Source organism: Hippocampus bargibanti, linkage group LG02 (assembly GCF_051943395.1).
Source record: "Hippocampus bargibanti isolate YZ-2025 linkage group LG02, ASM5194339v1, whole genome shotgun sequence".
Taxonomy (NCBI): domain Eukaryota; kingdom Metazoa; phylum Chordata; class Actinopteri; order Syngnathiformes; family Syngnathidae; genus Hippocampus; species Hippocampus bargibanti.
This window is the reverse complement of record NC_142735.1, coordinates 6,788,947-6,801,462: the sequence shown is the minus strand read 5'-3', so window position 1 is coordinate 6,801,462 and position 12,516 is coordinate 6,788,947. Positions and strand designations below refer to the sequence as shown.

Sequence of the window (12,516 nt, the reverse complement as noted above, 5' to 3'; positions counted from 1 at the left end):
TGCAAACATTTATGCTTTCTTCTTCAGAAATATTTGAATCATATTCATAACTGGATGAGTAACAAGAAAGCATATTCTCCGAATCTGAAGCCATTGTTTTGATTCTCGAGCAAGGCAAGATGTCTTGCCGTGACACCACGAACATGGGGGCGGGACCTTCTGAAACTGGCCACTTCCGGTTACAAATTGAAGTACTTTTTAGACACCTTATGTCATTTTTATTGGTCTTTTGCATTTGACTAAAATATCATACTGCGTGTTTTGCATACTTTAGATGCTATAAAACGTTTTCTGATGCCAGTTAAAACAAAAAAGTGAGGTCGGTTGTCCTTTAAAAGTAAGCCTGAATTATATTCGGAAAACATGCAATATGCATTTTGGGTGTTTTCATCAATGATATGATATACATTATCATAAAGATAAAGTAATTACTGTACATCTTTATTATATAATAAAGTAGTATTTTTTTCAGGCGGAAATAAGTAAATAAATTGCATTGTGTTAGTAAAGCCCCGCGATACGCATTGAGAGTTACACCTGATTGGTCAAAATTGGCTTGATTGGTCAAAAGTGGATCCAAGCTAACAATTTAATATGAATTAATGAAACATATTTTGCAATATGCAGTACAAGTGCCATTAATGAAAATAAAACCTACCATTATCTGAGCGGGTTATAAATCAAACTATCGTCTCACAATAAAAAAAGTCTTTAGTTTTCTTCTCCAGAATTGTTTACGTCGAGTGACTTCTTCCACAGCGGGAAACAGACGAATTAACCGGATATCGCCGCTTGTTTTTTTTTTTTCGGTTTTCTTGCCACGTTAACACCATTTACGCCGATAACGACAAACGTAATACACTATACACGTTTTTTTAAACATCTGCTTTGTCGGCCGCTTTTTTTTTTTTTTTTTTTTTTTTTGCTTTCCTTCGAGGTAAGGTGAGCTCGGTCATCCGGGAGGGGCTGTGAGTGTTCCGATCATGCCCCACTGGCAGAGGACCCCGGGGACGACCCAGGACACGCTGGAGAGACTGTCTCCCAGCTGTTATGGGACCGCCTCTGGATCCGCCAGGACGAGCTAGAAGTGGTCTTCCCTACTGAAGCTGCTGCCCCCGCGACCCGACCCCGGATAAGAGGCAGAAGATGGATGGATTTTTTTGTTGTTGCGAATTTATACAATTCTCCTGGCCACCTGAACAGTGCTTGAAAAGATTCATATATCAGCTCACACTAATACTGCAACCACTATATTTACAACGAGCTCTCTGCATTCGTTCACAAGGTTAATTAAATAGTGCGTTGCGTTTATAAAGAAAAAAAAACGTAATCGTTGTCCAATTACATCAGGGTTGCGTAATGACATCATCACACAACTTCAGGAAACGCGTTAACAACAATCACTACAATTCCCAAGATGCACCACTGTATCAATCCCCTTGCTTCTCTTCAAGGAGCCACGCGTATTCTTCGTCCTGTGTGGTGGGAGTCGTCAAACGAGACGAGGATTCGAATATTTAGCAACAACAACAACATTTTGCTTCTTGTTTAACAATCCGAAGTACTTTGGGTGTGGAAAAGGTCGCCAGACGTGATTTTGTGTAACGTTCCGACTTGTGAAGATTTAGAGGACTTCTGGTCAGGTCAAAGCCACGGGTTTTCCCTCCATCGTGTTCTCCACGACTTATGGTACATTACTGCAACTGAAACCTTTTTCATTATCATTAAAATCCATTAGAAAATATTGCAACTTTTGATGCCAAATAAAACCAGGAACTTAGAGGTTGGGAACCCAATTGGTATTTGCAACGTTGCCAAAGTTTATAATTAAATACTCGGTCGTATTCGACTCGTTAACAGGCTAAGGCCTAGAACAGAGTGGAACTATTTTCTACTTCGTATACCTCGTTCCATTTTGACTTGAGAGTCACACGTCCTGCTCAGCCGGTTCTGCACAGTTTAATTTTATATCCTGAGTTTCAATTTCACCGCTCTCCAATCCTCCAACGATGACTTTTTGTCGGCGAGCCACGCTGCATTTCTTGCGGTCGTCTTGTGCCCTGCTGATTTTGGCATTAGCGGTGCTCCATGTTGGAGCCGAGCGTGCCGAACGAAAGTCGTCGACGCCGGAGAAGGAAAGCCAGCAGACGGCCACTCTCCGTGGCGTGCTCCATGGAACCGGCCAGGAACTCCATCGATACTTGGAGTCACTCGTTGGAATCGGCGCTATCCGATCAGCTACAGAGGTAAAACCAGTCAATGCAAATAAGCAAATGAATATGAAGTGAATGTGTGCCACGCTTCAGTTTTTAATAACTCTTTATTCTCTAAAATCGCTCAAGTGCTACAGAGCCGGTCCTCCTTCCCCAAAAATGAACAAATCGGGTTGGAAATTTAATATACCTAGTACTGTATAGTAGTTCAGCACGTTGAAAACTAAAGGAGGGCTAAAGTATAATTAACATCAATGTAAGGCAATGTAACAAGTTTAACATTAAAACTTTGTTCAAATATCAGAACATGAAAACATACACATGCCTAAGCACGTCTGTGTAAGCTCTCAGTCGTACAGGAATGGTCCATACTTCTTTGAAAGAAGTGCATATGACGGCTGAAGAAACAGTTTCATCGATGCCTAAGTACATTAACGCCTTCAAGGGTTTTTGCTTTGATTTCCGAGTAAAAAAATGAAACCAGCCCTGTATGATAGCAGTGAACTCAACTGTTTGGAGAGTGACTTTTGTGAATCACAACACAAACCGCAGACGGGTGACTGAATAGCATATAGCAGTGTTATAATCCATCCACAATTGATATTAGAACGCCAACCGTAACAGCATATGTGTACATTATAATACCGCATATAGTCTATCCGTTGTGAAAAATCACTAATATTACTGCAGCTCACTGAGAAGTTTTGACTGGCTCCATTTATCTCTATGCCTGAGCTATGCTGTCCACAGGTGGACAATGTACACTTACCTGAAGGAGGATTACAATATCTATTTAAATGTAGCAAAAATGTGTCGACCCTGTTTAATATTTACATTTTATTCAATTATGACTACTGTATTTCATGACATTATTTATAAAGCCCTCGTGCAACATTGGGCTGGTAAAATTGCATGCATATCGATTTATTTCATATATTAATGTGAAATGAGACATGTGTTTTGAGTTACTAACGTGGTCATAGAATAAATTAAACATCAAAGTAAAGGCACTCCTGAACATGGTTGGGTCATTTAAAAAAGACAGATCAGGCCAGCCACATCATTTTATGTGGGCCACGATAACAAATGTGTCTTCTGTCTTGCGACTACCTAAATCGGAAATTGTCTTTGCTTTTAAATCAAATTTAGTTGTGGGGTGGGTGGTGATAAAAAAAAAAACTTCTTTGGGCCGGCCGGCTCTGTTGCACCACTTGCTGAATCAAAGCTTTACTGATCACTAATTGTCATTTCTCCTATGCAACTGCATGTCCTCTCGCTCTCCTTGTTTGCTTGTCAATCTCACCACCTCTACTCTTCTTCATAATGTCCTGCTCTTCTTCACCCACTCACTCCATCGCTCACAGAGTGCACTCTTGTTTCTCGAGTCACTGCTTGGTCAGAAGAACGTCAAATCAGTGGCCATGGTAAGAAACCATCTGGGATGTTTCCACCTGAATTGTTTTTGCGTTACGTTAGTTTTTCGGGGTGGGCACATGCTGGATTCAGGCCAGAAGGTTTCAGAAATGAATTTGAACTTGCATTCGAGTAGGACCTTTTGAGTGACTCAGGGAAGCTTAATTCTGCTTAAGTTATTGTACATGGCTGGGGAACTTTTATTCTCCAGTGTCCCATTTAATTTTTAAAACATTTTGATTGGTCGTTATTCGTAAAATATTCCCGTAAATGAAAATCGTATTTGTCTAATTCAGTCATTGTTTAAAAGGTATGAATTATTCAAAATGTATTTACAATGAGTTTATCATTTTTCAATGAAATAAATTAAAGGTGCAATGATTCATGGACAACACATCCCTGATCAAATTAATTACTGGTAGTAATGATTTTGAATCACACACACATTTTCAGAATTTCAGCCTGTCATTTGCAAATATATATTTTTTAAATTGATTGATTTCTCCATGTAAGGAGACTTCCTCTTGTTGAGTTAAAATGAGCCATTTGCAAACATCTGCTTTTTCACTGGAACACAATGATAACAATTTTCCGGACATGTTACTGGCAAGGAACAGGAACTGAAAATCTTAACTCATTCACTGCCTTTCACAAATTATATTTAGGAATTGAAAATATGGCATAGAGTGCCTTTCCTGAATTTGTTCTTTTTTTTTCATGCTTGGGTGCCGATAACAGCTGGCTATGGCCTTTGGCAATGTTTTTTTTCTTTTCCACAAGGGGGCAGCATTTCCCTTTCTTCCATGTTGGCGCTTTGTTCCAGCTTCAGCTGTTGTTAAAGCGCTATATAAACCAATATGTATGTATCGCATTGTATTTTGGGCAGCCGACCTCATTTCAAGCTCATATAACTCCAGCGCCATATAATTTAGGAAGTAACTTTTTTCTAATGAGAGAAGAGAGTCTAAGGTTTCTAACGCTGCTTTGAATTCCTAAAACTCAATTTTCTGTTGGTCCTGGAATTTGAGTGACAATGACAAAAACCCTGGCACTGGAGTGGACACATTTTTGCACGTCTGGTAGTGAATGAGTTAAGTTTGAATCTTGTGTTTTGGAATTGTTTAGTCAGTAAACGGCATAGATCAGCTACTTGCTACCATTGGTGTCTCCCCCCTGACTTTTTCAGCAGTGGGTTAATGAACTGTTGGGGTAATTCAACCCATCAGAACACAAGTGATAGCAAGTGATAACAGTACGTACATTATTTATATTTATCCTCTGCAAAGAACAACTCAGGAGGTTTGACCGATCCCCATATATTTCCACATGCTTATATTGTACTGCCCACAGGTGGCCTAGGCACATATAACAGAGGAGTAGCACAATATGCTTTTGACTTGGCTTTAAATAATACATTATTTTGTAATATAAATTACAGTAAAGTCTCGTTATATCGATAGTACTGCTTATTACGATACTATTTCTATGAACGCAAGGAGAAAATTTACATGCCGCAGGATCGGATATATCGATATTTTTTCCGACTCCAGAGAATATCGATATAACGAGACTTTACTGTATGTCCTACTTATTTTTATCAAGTGCCGTAATATACAATGCTCTGTGTCGACACCCGTCACAAAGTGAGGCCAAAACCAGTCTGCATTTATTTAGTTTTGTTTTATTTTTGCATGGCTGGAATAGATCAGTGTCCTTTCCATTCATTACAGGGCCGAAAGATAAATTGAGATACAGTCAAACCTTGGTTTTTGAACGTCTTGATTCTCGTCCAATTCGGTTTTCAACCCCCCAAAAAATTTTATGCCCCGGTATACAACCAAAATTCTGTTCTTTACCAACCTGAGCGCACCGGAATGCGCCACTCAACTACCCTCCGCTACCTAATATGTCACTTCCATATACAGTGGGGCCTCGGTTTACGAACACCTTGCCTTACGAACTTTTCGGTTTACCAACGTTACATTTATGAAAATTAAACCTTGGCATATGCACTATTTTCGCGATACATACCCCACACCACGCCTGGCGGAGTAATCTTCGGCGGAAGAACGCGAAAGCACATGACCGAACAGCGTCCCTGCCGGCCTACCTTTCCACACCCCCTTTCTATGAGTGCACACGTCGATCGTCTTCAACAATACGTTTGCCGTTATGGGACCGAAAAAGATCCCACCACAGGCTCGTGTTCAGCCGCCAGCTGAAGAAGACACAAATCAAAATTACATTCGAGGAGAAGACGGAGATCATTGAGAAACATGAACAAGGTGTGCGTGTTGATCCCCTAATCACCAATACTGGGACATTTCAACGAATCGCTGTCACCTTACCAGTGACATGATTACGGCGCCTCGCTGTGTCTTCGACTTGCCAGCACAAGACTTTGCTTTGCCCGATTGTTAGCCGCGATCGCGTAAGTTTGTTGCTTTCTGGGATCGCGAGTGTGCCATTTTATTTTGCCTAGCTTGACAGGCTGGACGGATCGCGCCCGCCTTCTTTTGTTGCGTTTTATTCCGGGTCCGTGGAATCATCGGACTCTCGCCTTTTGTTGTCATAAAATCTGCCAGCACCTACGCGACTCGAAGTGGATGCAGATTACATCGAGGAGCTTGTTGCTGACCATAATGAGGTCCTCAACACAGATGATTTGATTTGCCTTCAAGAGGACAAGCAGAAGCAGACAATTCAGGAGTTGATGTGCAGGCTTTTATTGAACAGTTACATGAAGAAAAGGCTATGAGAATCATCAACATGATAAATGATAATGTGATGCCTCAGTTTCGTAAGACCTTACAAGTCAGAAAGCAACAGGTGTCAATTAAGAGCCGACAACGACACAACGACATTATAAATGTAAATAAAGTGACTTTATTATACAATGCAGTGTATTTCTTTCATAGCAATACAATAGCACATTTATTATACGTAGAATAAGGTATGTTGTCTGTAGTTTTAAGGCTTATTTAGTTGAAAGTTATATTTTATGGAGACCTGGGAACGGATTAGTCTCATTTTAATGGTTTCCTATGGGAAAATATTTTGGGGATACATTTTCGCCTTACACACTGGGAACCAATTAAGTTCGTAAGCCAAGGTCTCACTGTACATTATATCTTTGTGTCGTGCCTTCCTCATTGTGACCGACACATTAGTATTGTTGAATAAAGTTTTTTTTACAAAGAAGCAGACGTTTTTGGCTGGGATCTCCACAAATCGGACGTTATCCTCGTGTTGCAACAGCTGGGATAGGTACCAACACCGTGGCAGACAGACAGAGAGGCTTTCAATATTCCGATGTTAATGATAGATTAGACTTCTACTTTCATCCTTTCATCTTCCTTTCATAACTTTGCTGCTGTGAAATTTAAATTTCTCCACTGCGGGACTAACAAAGGTAAATCCAATCCAATTAGATGAGCCTTTATTTGTCTCACTGTGGAGAAATTTACATTTCTCAGGAGCAAAAACAAAATAAAAGAGCTGCTGAAAGGCAGCCACTCTCGCGGCGACATCTTGAAGACAAAAACAAAATAACAAATAATGTGACACATAAAATAGTCATTAAATCGTAAGCACTTCCTGTGCTGTCTTTGTTGCATGGAGCAGTTCTAGTTGATGTTGATGTTAAAATTGGTTAACATAAAACATTAGTTTGTTTTTATAGTATTTTACAAATGACCTGCTATATTATTACGTGTTTATCCAGTTTATGCTGTAAAATAGTTAAAAGGGTGCTTTTAAAAAGTTTGTTATCGAGTTGGAACAGATTAAAACATTTTTATATTGATTATAATGGAAAGTGTCATTTCGGTTTTCGAACAAATCTGTTTTTGAGCAGGTTTCTGGAGCAGATTATGGTCGAAAACTGAGGTGTCACTGTACAAATATGTTTGGTGTTCTCCGCGTGGTCAAGGAGCCAATTAAATGAGTGATTCGAGCTGCCACTCGGAATACTAAAAATGCACATTTATTCTTCTGGAAAGTTGACCACTGCTTTGAAAATACCACAAATACCATGACATTCTCTTCATTATTTGAGATTAATTTTAAAATTTTCAATACCGCCAATACTGCCACGAGATTGGCTGCCTTCCCAGCAGCTTCTGTATTTTGTTTTTCTACTTCTTTCTTTCCTGTCCTCTTCCTTTCATAACTTTGCTTCTGTGAAATGTAAATTTCTCCACTGCGAGACGAATAAAGGTACATCCAATCCAATATGAGGACACATGCATTGCGCATGCTGCCATAAAGTCCCAAATGCCTAAGCCATGCTCTGACATTCTCTACAGCCGTCACTTATTGAGCCAATATGTTGCGCAGCAGGTGCAGATCAGCAAGTTGCAATGCCAGCCGCGACCTTGATAAATGTCACCTGTATTTGTCAGTGTGACACTGTCAGTGTGTGAAGGGTACAGAAATAGAGCGGTGCAGCTGCTGTCACTCACACAGCTGTTGGCTCAATACAGCAGCACATTTGTGTGATGACAAAATACAGCTCGGCAGTTCTCGTTGGCCACAATATTAGGCACACGTGCACAATCTCATGAGAGAGTTGTGTCACAAATGACTGCCCCCAGTAACTTGATGAATACTGACCAAGTGATTAGACTGGATGTTTGTTTTTGGGTGGAAAGTTTCTGTTTGACCAAGAACACAGCATGGATAGGCCATCTCTCTGCGATAAGAGAAAACAATGGTCATCAGATAGATCACAGTCCATGTTTGGGATAAGTAGTCGGCAGAGGCTTACATGTGTATAAAAAAGAAGTATGGAAAGCCGTTTAGGCATTTATTTATATGGTATCGTTGACGTTCAGCGTTGTCCACACCAGTAAGTACGGCTTGGTAATTATAGAACAATCATCATCATAATCATGATTACTTTGATTGATTTCAAAACTTTGTACTATATTCATTCATCTACTGAAAACAATTATTATTTTGCCATTTTCATCCCGGTACATTGAACATGTTATTCTTGCCATTTTCATCCCGATGTACATTGAACATGTTATTCTTGAAGAGTCATTTATTTCCCGGTTATATCGATATTTTTTCGGACTCCCTTGATTATAAACAAATAACCTTGTTAATATTGTGAAATTCAAGCTTCATACATTTTTGTACTGCCACATCCACCCCTTCTGCACACAATCCAACCATATATAAGCATTTATCTCTTAATCACATTTGTTTCATTTGACTTTTTTTCCAGTCTTTTTCATTCCACAAGTCTTGGTACTTACCCATCGAACCTGGACCCTCGAGAACCATATTTCATGGGAAAGCTTGAGGAAATAACTATGAATTCAATCTTTAAATAAAACGTAATCTAACAGCCAGTCAATAGAGTTAGTGACAAACTAAAATAATTTAAAAAAGGCAATGTTGAAAAACAAATGTCAGCTGTTCCTGCTGTGTGTATTTTAGCCTCATATGGGCACTTTAATGTCGTGCCTGCATGGCCGACACTACTAGCGTCAAAGTCGAGACCCGGGGGCCAGATCTGGCCCGCCACATCATTTTATTCGGCCCGCAAAAGCAAATCATGTCAAGTTTCATGTCAAAATTCAAATTGTAATATGTAATTCACAATAACAGTCATTATAAATGTCTTTGCAATTGATTAAAGAAGTGCTTCCGGAAATGGGCTGATTTGTCTGCTCGGAATTTGTGTAGTATCAAATAGTCTTGGGGAAACACACAACAATTCACCATCGTGTTATTTATGTGTTTTCTTTCTAATTTGGCCATCAACACGGCTCAACACGATGTTTTCAGACCAAACAAAGTAGCCAAAATGCATTGTGTGTCGCTTTCTTGGTCAGGGGGCGTTCCAGACGTGACGTCACGTCTGGACTCGTCACCAACTCGAAAACAAGACTTCCTGAATATTCATTGTGAGTCTTAAAACGTATAATATGGCTATATGCGGTGGAATCGTTGTAAAATACGCTCAGTAGAAGTCATTTCAAGTGATTTTACAAATTATGGACACAACTTGTCTAGAGGCGTCGGTTGTCCTTTAAGAATCATAGAAAATGGCGAATGAGATGCATTTATAGAACTTGTTTTCAGGAGTTAGCCTTCAAGCCTTTTTTTTTGTGACCTGACTGCCTATTCGTGTTGTAATGAATTTCATTTGTAAAAATGTTCATACCACTAATTAAGTGTCCACCTCTTGTCTTTGTGTGCACTGAGGCTAAAGTGAGCCAGGCTCTTAACACAACAGGCCTCTTTTAATGATGGACGTTTTGTGATCTGATTATTTGGATGAAGATCAAACTGTTGTGTTTGAGTGTCGCGCTCGCAATCTAAAATAAGTCATCTCTGAACCAAAACAGTTTCTGGGAATGGTGTTCCGCTTCCTGGCTGAAGGAGCTGCCAGCGGCCTCAATGTCATTGCTGTATACGTCACAGAGGTCCTCCGGGTCATGGGATTTGATGGTAGGTGGCAAGACCCCCTCCTTTGTTAATTTATTTATTTATTTATTTTTATATTTTGTAAAAGGATATTTAAAAATCTACAGACCTTCAATTTTGCAACAACTTCCGGTCAGGAAGCACGTTACCGTCATGGCCAGCATTAACAATTGCTGCTTTGGCTGGCACGACTTGTCTTTACTCAGGGCTTATTTCACCCTGAAAAATCCCCCCCTCCTCTTTTGATTGTTTTATACTAAGGTTTACCACGTCAGCTTGTCTGTCGTGCCTTGAGAGTTACTGTGGTTGTTTAGGTGTTACTTAATGTAAGAAGTTTGAGACCAATATGCTCACATCTTCGAAACTGAGATGGGAAAGCTGCCCCTGGGCCTGTTCAATGAAACTATTTGACTTTGAAGCACAGTATATTTGCATTTCATCTTTCAAAATGGTTTGCATCTCACTATTGATTGAAGAATATTGTCATTAAATCATGTTTTCCACCCATGTTTCGGCCCATTGTACACATCCTCATAAAAAAAATACTATCATGAAAAAAGTTGCTTTATTACAGTAGTGCTGTTCAAAAAGTGAAACGTGTCATACACGCATTCATTCCACAAAGCTTGATAGATTTCAATTGATGATGTCAAGGAATGTAGACTCTTCATGAGAACATTTAGTACCCGTCTCTCCCCTGAACATCTGTTTGAATTGGATTGGATTGAATTTGCCTTTATTAGTCTCGCAGTGGAGAAATGTACATTTCACAGCAGCAAAGTTATGAAAGGAATGAAAGTAGAAAAACAAAATACATGAGCTGCTGGAAAGGCCACTCTCATAATATGCCACTCAAATAATATGACAACACAAAGACACAGAGAGTCATTCATTCTTAAGCACTTTCTGTACCCTCTTTGTTACACGAAGCAGTTCCAGATGAAAGAGGAGAGGATCAAAGCATCTCTTCACCAGTGGATCAGGGACATCATGGTGGAAAACAATCTATATCCGTTCCACACGATGCACAACAACACAAAGTGACAAAATAAAACACAAAAACAACAAAGAAAAAGCAAGGCTCATGGGAGCACTTGCTGACAGCTGCCTACTTGGGCGCCATCTTGGACTCCTTTACTTTAATCTCAAATAAAGAATATTTTGTTAGGTTTGTGTCCACTTCCCTGCATGAGTGATTAACACTCCCCAACTATCTCTTTCATTGTTCCCTACCTCGAGAAAGTCCTTGAGGACTGCAGTAAACATTTTTTTCCTGCAGTTACGTGTTTTTTCAGATTTTGTCAGGAAAAGTATAGGAAACAAACACACTCACGTTTATATTGGGATCATATGTTAACTCATTCACTGCCACATGTGCAAAACTGTCCACTTCAGTGCCAGAGTTTTTGTCATTGTCACTTGAATTCCAGGACCCACAGAATATTGAGTTTTAGGAATATATAAACATTCAATACAGTGTTACAAACCTTAGACTCTCTTCTTTCATCGGAAAAAAAGAATTACTTCCTAAATTTTATGGGTCTGGAGTTATATGAGCTTGAAATGAGGGTGGCTGTCCAAAATACAATGCGATATATACATATTGGTTCATAAAGCGCTTTAACAACAGCTGAAGCTGGAACAAAGCTCTCACGTGGAAAAGAGGGTGTCCTCTCGCGGAAGGAAAAAAAATAACATTGCCAGAGGTCGGACCAGCGCTTTATCAGCACTCGAGAATAAAAAACCAAAACTAGAACACATTCGGGAATGGGTTAATACATGCATTACACAAGCTTCACTTTTTGAATTGTATGACCGAAAGAAATACACTTTTCCATGTTATTCAAATTTTGTGACAAGCCACTGTAAATGTTCCGATTGTCCATAATGACAGTCCATTGTCTCCATAGCTGCCCTCACGTTACCCCGCTTCACTCCAGAGGGCGTGACCACAGTGGCCCAGTGGGGGATCCTGGCCGTCATCGGCTACTGGGTCCTGACCATCGCCCTGCGCGTTACAATCGACGCACTACGACACGTCTTCTGGTTGGTCAAAATGGCGGTAGTGCTGTGGCTCTTTGCCATGATCGTCAGCGACAGCAGCGCCAGCGCTGACACCACCGCCGTGCGCCTGGGCGGCCTGGTGACGGGATACATCTTACTGAGCCTGCTCACGTCCGGGTCGAACAAGACCGGCGCGCTCGAGCATCGCCTGAAGAGCCTGGAGGGCCGTGTGAAGGCGGTCGAAAAGAGGAAAGGCAACTAGCGAGGAAACAGTGGACAAAGGTGACAGTGAAGGGTCACGATCAGTTTTTGTTTGTCCGTGTGAGAAAATTATGAGGGGCAATAAAGTGGATTTTTAATCAGGAATTAGTATGGTTGTTCTTAATAAAGTGACTCAAGTACAATGCTCACAAAGAGTTTGGGGTTAAGACACAATTAGGTTTTT

At 40.2% G+C, this 12,516-nt stretch overlaps 1 protein-coding gene across 3 annotated transcripts; it reads left to right on the top strand.

The window, feature by feature from the left end:
• The first annotated feature begins 1,432 nt into the window (after positions 1–1,432).
• Positions 1,433–12,437, top strand: LOC148901362 (voltage-gated monoatomic cation channel TMEM109-like). 3 transcript variants are annotated; one of them, XM_089022521.1, is made up of 4 exons: positions 1,433–2,246; positions 3,578–3,637; positions 9,989–10,091; positions 11,978–12,437. In XM_089022521.1, the coding sequence occupies exons 1-4, from the start codon at positions 2,010–2,012 to the stop codon at positions 12,331–12,333; spliced, it is 756 nt and encodes a 251-aa protein (XP_088878647.1). In that variant the 5' UTR covers positions 1,433–2,009; the 3' UTR covers positions 12,334–12,437. The 3 variants fall into 3 exon arrangements, with proteins under 3 accessions (XP_088878647.1, XP_088878639.1, XP_088878630.1); XM_089022513.1 differs by lacking the exon at positions 3,578–3,637 and having other exon boundaries at positions 1,436–1,689; positions 1,978–2,246; XM_089022504.1 differs by lacking the exon at positions 3,578–3,637 and having other exon boundaries at positions 1,436–2,246.
• Positions 12,438–12,516: the final 79 nt, after the last annotated feature.